The 21,602-nt window shown below is 41.9% G+C and overlaps 2 protein-coding genes across 2 annotated transcripts in view; both read right to left on the bottom strand.

Moving 5' to 3' along the window:
- RARA (retinoic acid receptor alpha) overlaps positions 1-21,602 on the bottom strand; it is a 938,446-nt gene that overhangs the window by 527,854 nt on the left and 388,990 nt on the right. The window lies entirely within an intron of this gene.
- The window catches only part of THRA (thyroid hormone receptor alpha), a 146,716-nt gene continuing 125,747 nt past the window's right edge, over positions 634-21,602 (bottom strand). Inside the window, exons 7-9 of the mRNA XM_042476524.1 lie at positions 19,102-19,248; positions 16,530-16,788; positions 634-13,775 (exon numbers count right to left, since the gene is read on the bottom strand). Of these exons, the coding sequence (XP_042332458.1) occupies positions 13,525-13,775; positions 16,530-16,788; positions 19,102-19,248 (657 nt within the window). The 3' untranslated portion in view covers positions 634-13,524. The remainder of the gene's footprint in view (positions 13,776-16,529; positions 16,789-19,101; positions 19,249-21,602) is intronic.

The following is a 21,602-nucleotide window of genomic DNA, read 5'->3' as shown; positions in this document are numbered from 1 at the left end:
AAGTGGAGTGGTTGTTGTACACACTACATGCAGTTTTTACCCAGTTTTCAAATTTCCATCCCTGTGGGTGGCTCTGCTCCCACCATATTATCATCTATCCCAAGCCTAATTTTCAATGAGAGGCCACTGATGTGTGCCATCACCAAAATTCAACCACTTCTTTCCAAACCCAGAGAGGCAAGATGCTTTTGGGAGTCAATGAATAACTTCCCTTTTGGGTTAAGACCTTAATGGACTGAGAAGTTGCAGTGAAAGTGAAGGCTGGGATGCTGAGGGAGCATCAAGCGCCATCAGTCGACTTATGCTGGTGATTTCTCCTTTTTCCTTGGCTTTGTAATCGCAGCCAGACAGTGCATGGAGGCACCCTCACAGCCCACCAGTATCCGTTTAGATCTAGGAGGCAGAGTTAGACTCAGGCACCATTTGGCTGCTATTGCACAGCAAAGAGCAAAGCATTGGCGGCCTCCTTGTGCTGTGGCTTAGAAAAGACTTGTGGTGGCATAACTTTGATTAGGCCAATAAATTTTACCTATAAAACAGATCTCCACTGAGACAGCCCTGCTCCATTTTGGAATTTTACGAAAAGCAGCTCTATCCACCGTCACTCACCAGAAAAGAGACACCAAAAACCAGTTGGGGCTGTGAGGGTTGGTAATTTTTTTTGTCTTTTTTTTAAGGGTAGGTTTGTTTGTTTTTTTAATCATATATTTATTACATAAATATATAGTAAAATAGACCAGCGACAATTACCATAAAAATATCTTTCTTTAAAATCCTGACCAAAAACACAAAAAACGGTTATTTTTTTTCCTCACCCCAGAATTTTCAGGGATATTTTTTTTTCAAAATCGCACGTCACAGACAAATTGTGATTGTCGTATTTTTTTTTTTTACATCAGCAGCTTCCTGCTTCCCAGACACAAAAAGGAAAACAAAAGGAAGGGGAGGGAAAGGGGAATAAGGATGAGGTGGAGGGAGACCATTTCCTACCTGGTGTTACTTATTCGCTTCCCTCTGAGCACCCGCATCCCACCCCCATTTCTATAACACACTGAAAACCCCGTGTCCCAAACATACATTCACTAACTCCCTGCTCACAGTTTCATTCCCTGCTCTGGACTGCGAGGGGGGAAAAACCCACAATGCATAGTATATGGAGGCGGGAGGAAGAGGGATGTGAGTTATGGGGTTGCTCCCTAATTGGAAACATCCTTTGCTCCTCAACATGTGTGAGAACAGCTTTCTCATCTTCTCCAAACCCAATCTTGGATCCAAAATGGCAACCCCTCGAGTAAAGATACTCTTACAGAACTACAGTGAGGTGAGGGAGGTGTAGCATGGATCAGTGTGGGGTACCATCTGCGGAAACTATATGAGGTATGTACTTGGCAAAGGAATACTGAGAAGTGGTGCAGGGAAAGCATCCCTCGTTGCCTTCCCCCAGCTATGCCTCTGGAGTGAGGGAGAGACCAACCAACCCTGGCTCCTACCCATAAATTATCACAGTCATTTAAGTGCCCCATGTGGCAGCAGCGGGATGAGGCATCATGCCCCAAAGGAACAAGATCTCCTGCTACCGGCTGAAAAGACCTTATGTTTCTCTAGACAGGTTGGATACCAACCCAACTGAGAAATACCACTTGGTACCCACAAGGAAATGCATGGTGGGGGGAGGACACACTTCTTTGCTCTTTTCCTTGCCCTGGATTGTGACCCCAAAAGGCAAAATATGAAGAGAATTGGCATGAAGGGTGAGCGTTAACACCTGAGGTGGCAGGGTTTTTGGGGAGGGATTCACCCTGAGATCTTCCTCTTTTTCTCTCTCAAGATGACTTAAGGTACGGACCTCAGCAAACACACATATATACATACACATACACAGACATGCCCCCTTGCCCCCGCCATCAATGAAATGGTTCACAGTGCCCTCTATAGGATAAAACTGATGTACAATAATGTCAGCAAGCCCTCTCCTTGGAGAGGAATACTTTGCATACATCCCTGGTACAAGCTCAATGGATGGCGTCTGTCCCTTCCGCTTTTGAAGGACTCACTATCTGGTTCTTTTCCAGAGGCATGAGTATGTGAAGGGGAAGAAAGCTTCAGGTTGGTCCTACATAAAGTTTTAAAATAAGGGGACAGGGCATAGGTAGACCCACAATTTGTAGCACATCACTGATGCAGCGGAGGTGCCCAGAATGGAAAGGTTTTCTTTGGCAAAGGTGCCATGGCCTCATAACCTGAGTAACCTTTGAGAGGGAGTCATGGGTTTCTAGCTTTCCCTCTTCCCCTTTCTGGGGCAGAACTGTGTGAATTAGATGCTTTAAAGAGTTGGTTCACACGACTGTCCATATCACATGGTTGCACTCCCTCAACTATATTTGGCTTCGTTCCACAGATTTAATATAAAGTGATATGAAATGTTCTAGCTGAGGTGATAATCTGATAGTTTATTTGCACCCAAGCCCTCTCTCTGAGCCCTACTGAACCAGACCCTGCTATTGTGTGTCAACCAGGTTTCCGGCAAAAATTGCCTGGTCTCAAAAATGGTTAATCACTTTCCCATCTGTAAAAGCTCAGGGGTTGGAGGCACAAGGCCTCCTATAGTTAAGGAAGAGAATGAAGAAGGTTGGATGAAGCGGTCAAGTTACTCAAGGGACTGATGGTGGTCAGATGAGTCCAGGTTACGAAGCAGAGAAACCCAAACAGAATGAGTTCAACATTTGCAGGTACAACACTATGCTGAGGTCCTGTGTCCAAAGGAGCAGGTCACCTTATATGCCTGTTCCAACCCCACAATGATACAGAAACCTATCAAACACATAAGAAGTGGGGAGAGATTTAAGGGAGTCAGAGACACAAGAAAATGTATGTCTGGCATCTCTTTTCTCTCAGCCGAAACTTGGGAGGAATTTATAGGCAGCAGGTTGTGCATGTGTGTTGTGGCAAGAGGTTGTGCAAACGGCACAGGGAGTCTACACTTGGTATGCATAGGGAATCTGTGCATGTTTCATTCCATACACAGTTGACAGAGCTATGTTCATATATACATATGCTACAGGTGAAATCAAACAAGATGTTGTCCTTCACAAGTCCCAAAGAAATGAACAAAGAGCTATTGTTCATCTCAACCGAGACCGAATAGGAGAACATCCCATTCAGTGATGCTAAGCAGAAACGTACACCTTTCAGGTGTTTTGCTCCAAGATGGAACCTATCCTGGCTATTTTCCTCAGGGCTTTAAAAGCCATCTCTCCTCCAGTGATGTGTTTCCCAGTGAATATAGATGGATATGCTTGGGAGATGAGTCGAGAATGAGGAGAGCAATACATTATTTTATAAAGAGACTTGAATATTTGGTATAAGGCAATGAGGAATTCATACCCTTTCCCTCTCCCTTCCTGATAAGCAGAGGTGTCATTAAATGCTTTGCAATGTGAGAGCGAAATACAAGCCAAATCATGCTTTCCTGATCAGTTCTATATCCACACGCTCAGGCTATTTACAAAATATTTACAAGAGGTACAAATACAGAATAGGCTGTACACTGCTAGGTGTATGAAAGTGTGCCCCCGCTGGCTGCTTAAAGAATAGTATTAAGGCCTCCAGAAAGAAGTAGTGGGGGGCAGATGGGTCAAGATGGGGTAGGGCTAGCGCCTGCTTGCATGGCTGATACTTCATCCCCTGTCAAGGGAGTGAGCAAAGGGGAGCAGAGAGGTGAGAGAAATCTGGCAGGAGTGTTTTAGGTAGATGTGGATAATAGTGCTAACAGCCTTTGCGGTAGAAGAACCTAAACGTCCACAAATCCAACAAAGAATGGGCTGGCTCATGAAAACAGTGCCACATCCATATTTGTGAACACTTAAATTATGTACAGTAGGCCCTCCGCATTCGCTGGGAGCCCTGTGAAAGTAGAAAAATGCAAATTAAAAAAAACACTACTTTTTTTTGTACTTAAGAGACCACCTTTCTAGGACTAGGTCCTCCAGTGCAATTCTATGGCCAACATCAAAAGCTGACCATAAGATCCTGCTGGAGGACCTAAAAATGCCTAAGGAGGTGTTTTCTCTAGTAATCTCTAAATCTTCCAGTGCAACTCTATGGTCAATTTCCAGCAGAATATCCCTGGAGGACCTTGGGATTCCCACAGGGAACATATTAATCAAATCTGCAAATAATCAAAATCGCAAATGTGGAGGGCAAACTGTGCATCTCAACCCTGCTAGAGATTACTGGACCAGCCTCCCTAACTTGTACCTTCTAGATGTGTTGGGTTCCTATCTGAATTACCCATCACTCACTGTGGCCAATGACAATACTGAGAGGAGAATGCGGGAAGTTGTAGTTTAACACTAGAGAGTGATAGGTTAAGGGACCCTTCTGTGAATAGATCCTTATCTTTAGCCCATTAGCTCCACGCATATAGCTAGAACAGAGTATAGCCTCAGTAGCTGCAATGATTTGGCCACTATCAATATATGTAGCAAATGTGTGGGGCCCAAATTATGAGACTAGACATCCCTGCCCCAAATATGCAAAGGACAGAAGCACAGGAGCATCAGGACAGATGTGCAGGTAGAAGCATGCACGTACACATACACCCTCCGCATGCATTCTTACGCAGTTATGGAATCTGTTTCCATAACAGAGTAATAAATTTAAACTAGACATTTTCACACCTTAAGTAAGAAATTAAAATATAAACAGGCATGCAGCCTCCCTAATTAATACACAACCACAATCACACCCACCCACAATCAGACGCACGCAAAGTTGATGAACACACACCCAAGTTGTTCAACACTGCACACTTACAACACTGCACATTCATATTTATGAACAACGAATGCACACTCAGACACCTGGCTGATGTGCACAAGTAGGTATGGACAGATCTAGGCACACACCGTACACAGCGGCAAATGATTTCCACATAGCTGCATGTCACATTGAGCTCACTTTGGAGAAAGACATAAGTTTGTGTAGTGAGTTGCTGGCCATTCACAGAGCCTTTGGGCACCAGAGTGCCCATTCTGGTTCCATGTCTGGGGCTTATGGGGAGATAGCCTTTTCCCTCATCTGAAGTAACACTTCCATGAAAAGTGCACAATTGATATGTGCAGCAGGTCAATCTTTACTGGCAGAAAAAAGAGGACTAACATATTTTAGGACATCAAGGGAAGGATCTAAGATTGCAGAAGTTTTCCAAATGAGGACTTTAAGATCAGCGACATGTTAATGCAAAAAGACTGTCACTTCTCTGTACAGACTACAGGTTTAGGCTTGGCCAGAGAAGATGGACTGAATACCAGATAACGCAGATTGTTTTCCCTTCAATGCTTCTTCAGACTGCCCGGGTGCTTAAAGAGTGGCAGATATAGCCAGTCGTAGAGTTGGGAAAAGCGATTCTTTTTTTAAAACAACTTTTGGAACCCTTTAGCCAGCCAAATAAATAATATTCCTCTGCTCTGCCCAGTCTTTCAAGTTGGGGCAGAGTTTCAACTTGCATGCCAACAGTAAGGTAGACATTATTATTTTTTTCTCCCTTGGCCTCAAAGCAAGAAGAGATACTAACCTCCACGGAATTAAACTGTGTGTGTTTGTGTGTGTGCTGGAGTAGCGAAAAATTGTAAGGCTGCAGGTAAAAGAGCAATTGTGAGGATGAAGATTAATCCCACAGTGATATATGGGGGTGTGCATGTGTAGATGAGGGTGTGAGGGAGGGAAGTGTTGTGTGTGCATGTGTATGTATGAAAGAGAGAATGGAACTTGTGAGAAAGAGGGTAGGATGTGTGATTGTGCGCATGACAGAGAATAAAATTTAGTTATACTCTAAGGCTAAGAGAGTCAAAGCTGGAGACAGCTCTTATACCTCTAATGGCTGTGCAAAAGAGAGAAATTCAACAGATACGAGCAGTTCCTCCAGTTTTCAGTCTGGCAACCTTATACTGTACACTCAAGCTAAATAGAGAGCTTGGGACACTCAGAACATTGTAATTTTGTTAAAAAATCACAGGAAAACTAACACATGACGACAACAAAGCTCCTATTTAAATGTAATGCAAGTATGTGCAAATGGATCACATTTCCCTTCAGATGTAGTAAGAAACCAAGGCTGTACAAGATCAGCTTTATCAGAGAATTGAAGGTGATTTGAAAGACTTATCGCTGGTTGTGATGTCCAAGACATAATACAGCTCCAACACATCTAATAAATTAGAATTGACCATGAAAATTGTATTCCATTGAAACTTTAAGTGAAATTTCAATTTCTTTGGAGGATAAAAAAAATTGTTTAAAAGTAACAAAACCAAACTAAAAGAACAGCCCAATAAAAGGGTGGGGGAGACCTTGGTGAGGGATTCTGACGTTGCTGTTAAAATGGCAGCTGAAAAATTATGGAGGGGAAAGGCACTCTTCTCTTTCTGAAGCCAACAAGGGAAACCTTGACTGACTGCAGGGATTGCAATGCAAGAAAAGCTCCAGAAAATACCCCCCAAACACTGTTCAGTGTAGGCACATATCCCATATATATGTGCAGCGACCACAACGACGGTGGTTATTTGTGAAATATTTCATAACTTCACTCCATGGAAGCTTATGCTACATTTGTCGGTCTGCAGGGTGTTACGTTTTTTTTGGTTTCACTTTCTTTTGTTCATTTTAAAAAGAGATATAGCTCATCTGCTACAGCAGGCTGTTAGGCAAGATATTTCTTTCCCATAAGGAAAGGAAGGTGGCCTCATCTGAGAGAGCCAGTACTGTTTGATAGTTTGAGTGCTGGACTAGGACTTGGAAAATAGGGTTTGAATTCTTGCTTGGCCATGGAAACCCATTGGTGACCTTAGGCAAATCACACTTGCAGCCTCAAGGGCAACGGCAAACCTCCTCTGAATGAATCGTGCCAAAAAATCCCTGTGACACATTCACCTTACTGTTGTTGTGTACCTCCAAGTCATTTCTGATTTATGGCAACCCTAAGGTGAAAGTATTGTGGGTTTTTCTGAGGCTGGGAATGTGTGACTCACGCAAGTGGGTTTCCATGGCCAAGTGGGGAATCGAACCCTAGTCTCCAGGATCGTAATCCAACACCCAAACTACCCCACAACACCAGCTTGCCTTACAGTCACCATAAATAGGAAATTACTTGAAGGCATACAATTCTTTTAAGATGGGGCTTGTCATAGTCATGTTTTATAAGTACAGCTAACTGGGCAACATTTATGGATTTCCAATTGATTAAACACAGCAGTTGCCACAAACATGTATTTCTACCTCAGGCTCAACCCATTTTTGTACTGTTTCAAAACCATTTTTACCAGAGGTGACATTAGGATGAGAGTGTACTATGTGTACATAACCATCAGAAGCAAAATCACCTTCAAATCACTTTCAACACTATTTAAAACTACATTCATCTCCAAGGCGTGTTTCATACATGTACGATTACTTGCTGACTGGCTGCTGGTTGCGTGAGGAAATATTAAAATTCAAACTAGCAGCAGCCCATTCACTGAAGGAAGTGATCCTTTAATGTGGTAGCCATCCAGTGGTGACTATAAATGAGACCTAGAAGCAATGTTCTTGCTCAATGCCTGGGAGAAATGTCTTTGCCAACAACACAATAACATTCGAAGTGGGGATGTATGGGAATAATAATCAGCTTTATCAGTGGAATGTAGATAGGGTTAGTGAACGTTGTGTGCCCTTCACCCCCTTAAACGCAATATAAATATAAGCTCATATTTTGGGTTATCTGTCATTTAAAACCCAACAGTAGTATTGCACCATCTTGACTGGGTTTTGGAAAAGTTCTTTTTGGACAACAAGTCCCAGAATACAAAACTGTGTATTTCTAAGCTCTATATAGGGGCATGTGGAAATTCTTTGAAATGCAAAGAATAAGATAATTCATTCAGTGATTTGGTTGAAGAGCTTATGTTTCACAGCAACCTTCTGTGAGACATCTAGGAAACTGTTGGAGCAGGTTTAAGTGTTTGGGATTAAAAACATCGACCATTACAGCATCACAAACTGATTGAACTGAACTGGGGAAAGAGGCACAGTGCCATTGGAAAGCACAAACTGTGTGTAGAGGAGGTTCCAGGTTCAATTTGAAACATCTTCAATGGAATGGTCTCAAGTAGCCAAGATTCCTGCCCAAGACGTTGGAGAACTGCTGACAACAGGCAAAGCAGACAGTACTGGAGTAAATGGTCCAGTAGTCCTGATTTAGTACAAGGCAGCTTTATATATTAATATGAATCAAATCAAAATGCATGAAGATGGAAGGATGCAACAGGTGATGTGAGTAGGATTCAGCAATGGATTGCCTGGTGTAATTCATGGACTGTTGCTCCATCTGACAGACAGAAATGTAATCCCACTGAAACCACTGTTTGTGTTGTGACCCAATCATGGAGAGAGACAGATGACACTTGGTAATCCATTCATTCCTTTCTTCTGGTGGATTATGGTGGAAAGAGATTATCAACCTAGAAAATATCACTGGTGGGTTTTGGATAAAACAGGCCAGGGAAAGGCTAAAGAACCACAGTAGGAATGGGCAGTGGGGGATTTCTCCTGGGGAGGGGATTCTTGCATAGTGGAAAAGCAGACATAGTGCATGAAGATAATTGAATGTGGGAAAGGGTCTAGTGTCATGAAAAGAGAGATCTGGGTTTGCAATTTTGTGTATTACATTAGGAAGTCTTTTAAAACCTGCTCAAGAAATATACTTAATTCAGTTGATGGCTCCTGTTTGGGGCTAAGGAAAATTTTCTTTTCCAGGGAAGGTTTACAGCTCAGGAGAGATGCCTTGCATGAGTAAGGTTCTAAGTTCTTGGCAATTCCAGTTACAGGATATCCAGGTAAAGCACCCTCTGCCTTCCCTCATGGATGAAAAGGCCAAGGGTGTGATTTTAATAAAAATACGGCCCTTTTCCTGATTCTGATCAGTAAAAACAGCAACCCAAACAGCAAGGAGACTCTTTGGAGTCTCCTGCATTGTCTTTTAGTTTGCCTTCAGGTATCTAGGCTAGGAAACACTTTTATTTGGACCTGGAAGGCTGCTGTGAAAAGCAAACCACTGTGAGCTAGATGGATCCTTTAAGTCACCCTCATATGTTCAGATGATGATCCGTCGGTTCATTATTCAGCAGCTCAAGAGACCATGTCTTCCTCCAAAGCCTATGAACAAGAGGATCAAAGCCTTTCATGTTTACCAAAAGATCCAATAATTTCAATGAGTTTTGCTTGATAGTATGCAGCCTAAGTTGCATAAATAGATTCTGGAATGCACAAACACACACATGCATGTGAACGCACACATACACACGCGCACACACACATCTTTCTCTTAAATCATTACACAGTGCTAGTGTTAACACAAGAAGGGACATGTTTTAACTGTGAAAATATCTCTGCAATGCTTGCTTATAAACAGCATGCAGGATTAGAAGGCTAGGGTCAAATCAGGCTTTAAAAATGAAGGCCTAAAATAAAGGAAGAACAGAACGAATCGTGTTGCAGCAAGAAGGGACAGAGTTAAGGTGATCCCTGTGAGCTGGGTGCTTCTGAGTGTTTTTTTGTCTGGAAAAGCTCAAGTGAGTATACAGAAGCCTGAACATTTGTTTATAGGGGCTTAGTGTATGTGTGCACATATATACAGGAAATCTGTGTTACCATTTAAGTACAAGGAGAAAATGCCAGGATAGAAAGTTGACCAACCAGGCTGTGGAGTCTTTCATCTTTGGATGCTTTTAAAATAATTATTGCAAGGGTGTTAACTAGGCTAAGGTGTTTTGTCCCTCAGGAAACCCACCCCCAGAGGCAACCCCAGAATTGTGTTTATAAGAATAAACACACATTTCAATAGATTAACTTGAATCTTCCAGGCAAGAATCCTGTAACTGCATAACCCCAAGATAATTTCAAAGGAGAGCAGCTGCAATTCCCTGTTGAGACAGCTGAAGGGAATACAGCTAGGACTGTGTATATTCTGCGCTTAAAAAACAAACCAACAAACAGCTAAATCTCACATCAAGAAAAGCAAAATCATTAAGCAAAACTGCACATCTGTGCTTATTTTGCACAATGTATTCAGCTTCTGCACTGGAGTCTTGTACTCTGAACCGCTAGAAATCCCGGTTTGAGATTTCGCCAGGTTTTCATGCAGACATAAGGGCTAGAAATTTGCACCCTTTTTAAAATCATGAGACTACCAAGACATGTATCCAATACCAAATACTATGCTCCCATTGAACAGCCAACAGGCACAGCCCTGAATATAACCAAACATGCTGTGCTGGTATGTGGGACTCCAGGCTGTATTCAATACCAGCTTAGCAGTAATGCCCCCATGAATCCCATGTTGTTAAAGGTGATTAAAAAACAAAACAAAAAAACCACTACTTTTTCTTCCAACCCCAATTTCGTTTGTGTGATTTTTCTTTTTTCTTTTTTGTGAACAGACCCGTACAAAGATTTTTCTTCTTAATTAAAAAAAAATTATACATACTTATATATATATTTATGTATATTAGCTTAAATTGGAGCTGTGTTCTCCATGCGCCGGCCCCTGAACCTTCAAATGGTACATCTTATATGCACCCAACCCATCACGTAACGTTTCCCACGGCGTCTTGAATGAGGTAAGAGGTAAAGGGTTTTTTTCCCAACGGAAACCAAGTGACAAGAGGAGCGAAAGAAAAGAAAGGGAAGGGGTGAGTTTTAAAAAAATACCCACTCCCCTAATAATATTACATTACAGTTGCAAAAGAAGTCTGGCTAACAGATTGACAGAAAGATGGAGCTATCACAACAGAAGTGGCTCAGGCGGGAGGTCTGACCAATTAACAATGTTAAGTGCCAAAATACTTGCATTAAGGTGATCACAGTTTGGTTTGCATTAAAGGTGAAACAGACAGGAAGAAGAAAGTTGGAAGCTGGTCTTTCTTTTCTTCAAAAACATTTTCACTGGGCAAATCTTTAGATTAGGAATTCACAAGTGGAGGTTCCAGTGCCAGATCTGGCCCCCTAGACACCTCTGCCACACTGCCAACTAGGGGCAAGAGAGCTGTAAAAAGGCAGATCTGGTGGCTGTGACAATGGGGACTCTCTGGTAGTCACTCTGGGGAATGGGATGAAGGCCTGGTTGACCACAACTCCCTTCCTCAAAATGGCACTAGCTACTAGGCTGAGCATCAGAGATTCTGCTCAAGCAACCAGAGAAGCAGAAACCTTTTTAAAAAAAACTTATATCACCAAAAACAAGGAAATCAAGAATGAAAACTTGGGTGCTTCTCTCTTGCCAGCTTGGCCAGAATCTTGATTTTGTTTTCCGTGTGTGGTTTTACTCACTGAGGCCTAAATCCTACTGTTAGTCTTGCCTGGAGTAGACTCATTGAATCAATGAGGCTTACATGAGTTGACTCAGCAATTGAGTTCAGCAACTGATTCAACAGGTCTACTCTAGTTGGGACTAACCAAAAGGATGACAGCCTGAATCTGAAACTTGATTTCCTCCCATCTAGGTTCTACAACCTGAGGCTAAGAGCAGGCAGATGTTACCACACTGGTAAGGAAGTGCATTAGAACATCATTTCCTTGATCCAGTGCTCTTGAAAAGGGGAAACTAGACTGGATCTGGCAGGGATGATCTTTCTAAAGGAAACATTGCTCTCTCATCTTCCCCTCCTCTCCCCCAGTCCCTGCCAAAGAGGAACCAGCTAAAAGATGTTTGCCATTTTCCCCATGAACATGAATGCAACTGATGCTACAGCCAGGTTGAAGATTTAAAGCTGTACAGGACATAGGATATTGTAGGAGAAAGATTTTTAAACAGAGAGTAAAATACTTGGCACCTTCCTCAGTTAGGTTACACAGAGCTAGTCACCTCAAGAGCTCTTAATGTTAGGAAGTCTGCAGATTTCTTGGTTGTGAGAGGGATGCTGCTACCTCCTTGTGAATGTTAACTGTTTCCTGTCTTCTATATCAATAAGTGCGATTTGCAAAACAAAACAAAACAAGGATTCGACCCTTACTTGATTCTCCTGGAGCGCTGAAGAGTCAGGGATTCTGGCTCATTGCTTCTCCAGAGTGAAAAGAATAGAAGGGAGGGCAGGGCATCAAGAGTACTAGTGCAGCAAAAAGTGTACCGCCACGTGGCGTGGGAAAGCGTGTGCAAAGAAGTAGCAAGAGCCATTTAAAAGCCCAATGGGAACGTTGCATGCGGCCTTTCAGCTGGGGTGGAGGCAGTGTAAGAATGGGTGGGGATGTGTTGGACCACCCACCCATCTTGCCCAACATGGAGGTAGATTGGCTGAAACCTCAGGGAAGGGAGAGGTTTTGGGGGCAGGGAGGAAGGTTGATGAATAAACCCCTCAGCACTGGTATAAAAAGCTGGCACCCCTACGATTCAAGCCCTGCAGTGCGATTCGAAGCAAAATAAAATAGATTTCTTATTCAATCACTTCTGTCTCCAACAGGGGAGGATCAGACAGGGGGAGCCTTTGTTTTTTCAAAGTGCATTTGTCCTTCACGCTTGGACCATACGCCTCAATTTGAGATTTATTTATTTATTTGCCAAACCACCTGTGACTTTCCTCGCCGCTGCTCCGCCTGCCGCTCAATAATTTAATAGGATTTCTCTCTTACTCTCTCGCTTCCTTTTCTTTCTCTCTTTTTTTAAAAAAATCTTTATTTCTTTTATAAAAAAAGTGCATTTTATATTTTAGCCTCCCAGGGAGGGTAACTAAATGCTATAAGTTCTAAAAGTAAATGAAGACAAGGAAAAATAACATAACCAAACACACTCTGACGTTTCCTGGGACTGTTATGTGCAAAAGAAACATATATATATTTATATATATTGGTAATCAAGTCCATTTAAACGAGAGAGGTTTGATCAGGGCTAAAGCGGAGAGGTGCCAACTGTTTCCAGTGATGTGGAGCTAGGGAAGTTCTTTCTTAATAGGGAGAAGAGCAAAGGTGTCTTTGTTGGGGAGGGAGGGGTAACATATGGATTTGTTTCCTCCTCTTAACATTGTGTCAAAACTAATGATGGATATTTCACCCTGCAAAGATAACTTTGGGACAAAAGAGGATTAGAGGAAGTAAGATATACAGGGGATGGGTGGGAATCATATTGCCCACTTATTTTTTTTTAAGTCTGCCTAGACATAAAAAAGTGTTGGCTACTGCACAAGTCTACCTTGTAACAAAGGTTTTGTTTAGTCTTGACCTTTTTTTGGTGGCCCAACCCCTACCGATGATGCCCCCGCCTCCCCATCCACGTGATTCACTGATGCTGACGTGCAATATTTAGAAAAACAAAACAAAAACAAAAAAGAAAAGAAAAATGAAAACAACAAAACAGAACAACAAAAAAAGAAATAAAATCTGTTATGTCCGAGGTGATGAGGTGGGGGCACTGTGGCCCAAGTCCAGACATCGCCCCAGTTCCAAATTGCCCCATGTCCCCAACTCTCCCACACCCCTGTTTGCCTCCTCCCTCCCCACACCCTAGACTTCCTGATCCTCGAAGACCTCGAGGAAGAGTGGGGGAAAGAGCTCCGTGGGGCATTCCACCTTCATGTGCAGGAAGCGGCTGGCGTGGCAAGCCCCAATCATGCGCAGGTCGGTCACCTTCATGAGGAGCTTGGGCCAGAAGTGGGGAATGTTGTGTTTGCGATAGTTGATGTAGTGTTCAAATGCCAGCAGGTAGGTCTCTTGGCATTTTTCAATCTTGTCAACGCAGATCAGCCCACTGCGGTCTGCAGGGTGAACAAAAAGGAAGATGAAGGTTACATGGACGTAAGCCATAGGTCCACATGGGGCTATTCCTTTGCAATTAACTAGTTCAAAATTACTTTTGTGACAAGCTGATTTAAGCAATCTATCAGAGCCAGAGCCTTTGAGATTTGTTGAGTGGAACTCTCTAAAGAGTCTATGTGGTTAGGCACAAGTAGGAAGTCTTTGTGAATGGCAGGAAGTATAAAGAGTCTTGACTGGTTAAGAATGATAGAAATAAGAGGACTCATCTGAGCACTACTTTATGCCTGCTTCTCTACCAGGCTCTCTACGGCCGAAATTTGAGCATGGCTTGACACAGGCTTGACTTTGCTCTCTAATGTAAAAATTTCACTTCTAGGCAAGAAAGAATAACTTCAATAATTTTCTCCCCACTCCATGAAATCATGAGGATTTCTGTGTGGTTTTTGAGCATTATTCTTACTTTGAGAGTTAACTTGGGGAAATTGAAATGTTAAAATATGTATGTGGTTAAATTTTGTGAGGGAGGGAAAGAGAAAAAATGTGTTTTCTCCACAAAAAGCAATAGTTTTGTGTAGGGAACAATGACTGACCTTGCATCGTGTGTGTGTAATGTGCCATGTGCACAGCTGCATACTTTTTCTCCTGGTAGCTGCCAAGCACTGTAGGGTACCACTATGGATCCTGGTAAATTTATTTTGTGCAACCTACACTGGTATCTGCACAAAAATATAACCTTGCAAAAAGTCTATTTTCTGTACAGGAATCAGTGTACTTGTTCAATTTACATAAACTTACATATCTTATGCAAAGTCAGGCAATTTTGCTCACAAAAAACAATTGCATATATTTTTTGCATGCACATAAAGCATATTTTTGGGAGAGGAAATTGTTTTCTGCACAAAACCCAGTATTTTTGCATATCCATCAGTGTAAAGTACAATATTTCTTGCAAGAATTATGCATTTTGTTCAGGAAACAGGTTTTTCTCCCCCCCAGCCATTTTTAATTCAGAAAAATTATGTATGGTTTTGAACAAATTGCATAATGTAGTTTTGCTCCAGAATAAAGGAATCTTGCAGGTGTTCTCCTTTCCTTGAGTGGGCATTTGGAATGCCAGGACACCCTTTCTTCATTGAGCATATAAATATTGACAAGTATTCTTCACTTGCCTAATGTGCACTGACAGGGCCACGATTCACTATCCCAGACAGTATCTATGTAGTATCTCAGACACTACAGCTGTTAGGGATATTTGTACGTGTGTCCACTAACAGTTGTGAGGAATTAGGATGTCAAGTTATAGGGATACAACTGAAGTTTCAGGAGGATGGCTTTAGGAAATTAGGACATACACATTTCAGAACACTAGTCCATTGACCAAAACTGTATATTCTGTTGGGAGCAGCTCTCAAGCAGCTCTTGGCTTTTCCTAACCTGTGGCCTTACTGATAGGAAGAAGTTCAACTCATTTGAAAAGTGGCACTGGAGAAGAGTTCTATGGATACTGTGGACTGCTAAAAAGACACACCAATGGCTTCAAGAGCAAATCAAGCCTGATCTCTTCCTGGAAGCCAAAATGACTAAATTAAGACTGCTGTACTTTAGACATATCAAGAGAAGATATGACTTCCTAGAAAGGTAAATAATGCTTGGTAGGGTAGAAGGCAGCAGGAAAAGAGGAATTCTGCATCTCAGATGAATAGCCTCAATCAAGAAGGCCACAGCCTTCAGCCTACAAGCCCTAAATAGGGTGGTTAAAGACAGGGTAATCTGAAGGTCTCTCATTCATCTGGTCATTATAAGGCAAAGGCTACTTTACAGCAATTAACAATGAAACGCAGTGCAACTAGAGGGTATCTGAGAAGGTTGCTATCAAGTTTCAAGGAGCCTTCCCTGCCCTATCAGAAGATTCCAGTGACTTTCTGCAGATACAAAGGCATCTGCTCTACCAATGAGCTAAAGCTTGCTTCTCAGAGTATTCAGTGAAAGGAGTATACAGTATGACACCTGTATCCATTTGGGTTACATTCCAAGATAACTGCCCCCCATGGGTACCTGAAATTGCAGATATCAGAGAACCCTATTATTTTAAATGAGAAGAATGACTTCTCGAGCATATCACAGAATCACACTGGACAACTTAGATATACCTAGAGAGAATGTATTTTTTCAGGTAAATGAAACTGCAGATACTGAATTTGCAGATAAGCAGGTTGTACTGTAAATTTTAATTTGATGGGTTTAGATCATGGAGCCAGAGGTTTTGGGGGCAGATTTGGGATACCTGGTCAATTCACATTTACCCTGATGTACCAAGGATGGCTAGGCACAGCTCTTCCTATGATCTACCAGGTACCATCCTTGCTGCAAAAGGTATCACTGCAGGTTGTCCTGCAGGCTGCATTTTTATCCACCTTTGTGGCCATGGTTAACCAGGGTAAAACCATCAACTAAATGGACCTATGGCCTGACACTTCCTTTGTTCTTATTTTGCCTGAAGGGGAAAAGTCAAAAATAACAATAAGGCTTAAATGAGTAAAGCCATGTTTTTGGAATGGAAAAATACACTACCAACGTAACCAGTCAACTGCCTGTATTTGTTTTTGTTTGTTGTATTTTTGTTGTCTAAGCCATTTTTGTTTTCTTTGTTTAGTTGAGTTTAATTTTTTTATTTAAAATATGATGTTGTTGTTTATTGTTATAGTGTAAAAAGAAATTAAAAATCAATGTTTTTTAAATAAAGCTGCTCATACCTGAGGACATGAGCAGCACAGCTTGGAGCAGCGCCACTTCAGTGTCATCCAGGTTGAAGGCAGAGAGAGACTTGCCCAGATCAAAGATGGCATCAGACACTACACCCAAACCGCCATTCTTCAGCTGCTCCCGCTTGACAGCCATCTCACCACTTAGTGTCAGTGTCTCACTTTCAGGGTCGTAGCGCACAGCTGCCCGCAGTGACATGATCTCCATGCAGCAGCCCTTCAAAAGGATGATCTGGTCCTCACAAGGCAGCTACAGTCAGGGAGAGATATAGTCAGTGTTGGCATCAGCTTGAAGTGCAGAGCTTGGAAAGATTTCTTTTTGGGACAACGCTTTCCTGAATTACTACCTTGGGGTATTTGGGGAATGGTAGTACAAAAAGTAAGTTTGTAAAGCTCTGAACAGGGGATAGTGGGAAATAGCAAAAGTTTTTATGAGGAATTAATAAGTTTCCATTGACAAAGATGAAAGAGCAAAGCAAGGACAGCAGTCACATGTAAGAAGAAGACAAGGAATGACCAGGCTGGAACCTGAGGTTTCAGAAGTAGAAGGACTAGAGAGTTTGGGTGTGAATAAAAGCTGAGTGGAGACCAGCAGTAGAACATCAAGAATCAGATTTCACTCAGGAGACAGTGAACACGAAGGGAAGTTGCAATGAAGGAAATTTGATAATTCTCTGGATAAGCTGCAAGAGGAGCTGCTTCTCCAATTGAGGAGAATATTCCCAAGACAGCTGACAGGTCATGCCTGAGTAGCAGGTTATTGCAGGATCAGCTCATACACTGTCTGCCTCCTTCATTGCTCCCTGCCAATTAGACTGATCCTTTTGGTTCTTGACATCAGCTTATTTATTTGTGCCCAAACTTTCCATTCAAACAGCAACACAAGGCATCTAACAATTGGTAACCTAAACCCTTTGCATACGAAACAATAAATACATTTCAAATTAATATGATAAAATAAACCAAATTAAATGTAACAGAAAAGTAAAAAAAGGAAAATTACTCTCTGAGGGCCTGAGAAGGGACGGTCAATGCTGGTGGGCGGACACCGACCCTTTTAGGGGACCAGCCTCATATATATTAAGGAAAGGACTCAAAGCAGGGCCTCAGAAGATTATCTTAATTCATAAAGAAATATCAATTTGGATTTTTCCAGACACATCTGATCAGTATCGTTGAACTGTATTGTTTGCCTATACTCCTGCTGCTACAGTGCTATCCCTCACCTCCAACTCTGTTAGGTTTTTCCCCTTCATAGAGTGACTTCTGCCAGCCAGGAAACACACACTGTATACCATTACATCTGGATGCTGTACAACCCATGTGATTTGCTTACTCAGTTCTGGGCTCCTCCAGATTGCTCAACAGTTCTGGTAAACACCCAGGCATTCTCTTTGAGGTGTGCACACCTTCTAATGGTTGTTCCTGTTCCTTCATCCAGTCATTCCCTAAATATACCAAGTCTGTCTATTGCCGATTGTAGCGCTAACCCCAATATACCTATTTCTTTCCAACCGCTCTTTTCTTTCTCTCTTCAGACGCAATTGGATTGAACTGTATTAGTGGCTCCCCGCATTCCTCCAGCACCTCTGTGTATGCTACTCTTCCAATATCTATGTTCCCCATCACAGTTTCTTTTTGTCCGCGTACTAAAATGATATAAGATAGTACTACTTTAGCACTATAACTCTAAAAAAAAGTGGGTGGAAAGAAACATTCTATTTGGTAAAGGGAAATGTAATGAGGGACTGGAAAACCTCTGTGCCAAACAAAGGTCACACCCTCATGCGACACACCAAAAATATAGCGGTAGAAACCAAGGCAATGGATATAAATCCCACCCTCCAGTGGCAATAAAAAGTTGTTAGTATCAACTCAGAAATTCGTAAGAAAATCACTGGAACAGGAAGAATGTTGTATGGATATCAGAGGAAACTCCACCCAGTAAGTACAGTTATAGTACAGTCAGTCTTCCCTATCCACGGATTCCACCATCCACAGTTTGAATATATTCTCTCCCCAAAAAATATCCAAAAAAGCAAACCTTGATTTTGTCATTTTACATTATTTTACTACCCCACCGTATATAACGGGACTTGAGCATCAACAGATTTTGGCATCCACGGGGGTCCTGAAACTAAATCTGCTTAAGAGTCAGTGTATCTCTAAATCTTGAGGCCTTTGGCCAGTCTAGAGGCACCCTCTATCCATAAGAGCAAATCTAGTTATTTAAAGCAAGGGCAGGATGATTCTAAGCCAATCAGAAAGAAATTCTTCAGACAGGACTAAGGGGAGGGGAATGGAGTGACCCTTGGGCCAAAAATGTGTGTAAAAATATTGTAATATTGAAATATTCTAAAAATAAATCTTGCTGACCATTGGCCCTGCGGATTATACTGATGGAAAAAGCTGGCTCCAGACTTCTCATTATTCTCTTACTAATCTGTGTAAAAAGAAGGCTCACACTGGTACTTTCTGAGGCTTCAACAAATGAAAACCACACACCCAAACCTCTCCCCCACCCTCATTTCCCAAAGTCTGGTACCGACTAGCCACCACTCACCTCTGAAAACATGGGCAGTTTTTTGGCAAAATCCACCACACGTGTGATGGCTGGGGTGATAATCTTTGTAAACTCACTGAATGCCTCCAAGTCGACTTTGTCCCCATCAGGCATGGAGGCCATTGGTGACTGACCAATGTCTTCGGGCTGCAAGCAGAACAAGAAGAGGGGCAAAATTAATACTCCAATCCAAGTTTCCAATCTTCCCTCTGCCCACTAGGAAACTACTTTACAGGCTCAAAACCAGAAATAGAAGCCCTAGCTTTCAATATATCCTCCCTCTCTCTCAGCCTCTCCAATCTGAAGCACAGGTACATTATTCTGCTATCACATATAATGATTCCAAGAATCTTTTTAAACAAATTTTTGACCAGCAATTTTGCTTGTCTACTGTGGCCAACTAGGTTTGGTGAAGCATTTGGATAAATGCTGTTGAAATTACAGAAGCTTAAGTGGAGTTTTCAGTGGTGATGGGGTGAGCTTTTGTGCATTACAGAATACATTTTGCAAAATAAGTCAATTACATATCTACTGAATACTTACAATAGGGATAGGCAACTATTCAGGGATGTAGTTACAGGATGGAGGTGAAATGAGGGCACTGTCCCTTCAAAGAAAATATCTGGACCCTCAATTAAATTTTACCTCATTCTCCAAACCTCTAGCATTACACTAACATAACTTCAGTTAAGCAGTTAGAAATATAGTTTAGATATCTAAACAAAGGAGGCAGGCAATGTTACCATTTTACATCTGTTCTTGCCCTACAGAGTTAATTTAGGATGAGGGCCTCGTGAAAACACACCTATTAAAATACAACATTTTCAGTGACCACCCTTACAAACAGAGCAAATGTGTGTTCTGGGTATCAATGATTTTTCAGTATTTACCTTTCTGCAATGCTAGAAATTTGGGTAGTGAAAGAAAATTTCATTTCTGGGACAGAATTCTTATTTCTGGGCGCAATGTCCTCATCCCCCCCGCCCCCCAAAATAGTCACATCTCTGCAATAGTGGCAGATCTGGGGACCAATTTTCTGCCTCTAGTGCTCCTTGGGGACTGTATAGACAACCAAAACAACATGCAAACAACAAAACAAAAGGAAAATACCTCCTTGCCCCCAAACCTTCCCCTTAACGAAACACTGGAAGTGGCTAGACATCCATTTCTCCTTTTGACAAATGAATATTTCTTAACATTAAATAGTGCAGGGGATGGCCCTGCAACCTATTTAAAAGATGAATAGTCACTTCTGGAGCTTCCAGGAGAAGCAATTCACCTCTTTTATTGGCTAGAAAATTTATTGGTGAGTCTAGATGGGCTGAGGAGAGCAAAAAACAGCCTTAAGGAGCTGCACTTTGCCCACCCCAATTTAAAATGTACAGTGTTTGCAGAATTAAGAGTTTAAGGTAAAAAAACAGGGGTGGGGGGGTCTAGAATATAAAGTAGCCCTGTAGTTGGGTTCTTTAACCTAAGGATGAAGGCAGGCATAATGTCAACAGAGAAAAGTCACAGTATGTTCTCTAAACAGGAACATAAGCCTGGCTTCCTCCTCTCTCAGCTTTACAATTTGTGCAATCCATCAACTAAATGCCAGTGTGGTCATTACTCTTGCAACCACTCCCCCCTGATTGAAATGGACTGGCTTCCTTTAAAAAAGAAAAGAAAGTAAAAGCATTATGTACATATTTATATGATTATCCCTTGCTATTTTTGACAACAACAACAACAAAAGTGAAACCATATTAAAAACTGCTCTGGAAATTTGGGAGAAGGCACTTCCTTGACACTAGAGATGTCACTGAATGGACACCCTCTATGGGAGGACCTTCTCCATGCTGAAAACTGCACAACCATTTTGAGGTGGTGCTGGTGTTTTACTCTTAACTACTTTAGAAAAGAAGTACAGTATTCTATAGCAGTATGCATCCTAAAGTGATTTAGAAGTTTATCAGACAGGACGGGAAGCTCTCAATTTCGAAAGAAGACAGCGAAGTCTATTCTAAAATTCACACAATTACGTGATTACTTATCACACTTTAAATTCGCTGTAATGGCCTCCCTGAACACGACTACGATTCTGTGCAAAGTAAGCCATCACATTGGTGGGTTCTTAATTGCGAATTGGCACCCTTGCGCATGCTCAGTGAGACTCCAGATGACTGGAGCATAGCATAATTAGGTGAGTGAGAGAGAGGAACCAAGGAACCCCATGATGTACAAAAGAGATTGGAGGGGGGGCGGCGGCGGGAAGAATGGTTGAAAGAACATGCTCTATTTATGTTAAAACGAGCATATATTCACTCTTGTCACGCAAAACATGAATACAGTCGGCCCTTCTTATACACGGATTTTTTATACACGGATTTAAGCATACACGGTTTGAAAATGTTCCAAAAAAGTATAAATTTACCTTGATGTTTCATTTTTTATTAGGGACTCCATTTTGCTATGTCATTATACTTAATGGGACTTGAGCATACACGGATTTCGTTATACAC

The sequence above is a fragment of the Sceloporus undulatus genome, chromosome 6 (assembly GCF_019175285.1).
Source record: "Sceloporus undulatus isolate JIND9_A2432 ecotype Alabama chromosome 6, SceUnd_v1.1, whole genome shotgun sequence".
In the NCBI taxonomy this organism is placed as follows: domain Eukaryota; kingdom Metazoa; phylum Chordata; class Lepidosauria; order Squamata; family Phrynosomatidae; genus Sceloporus; species Sceloporus undulatus.
The sequence above is the reverse complement of the archived record's forward strand: the minus strand, read 5'-3'. Positions and strand labels throughout refer to the sequence as shown.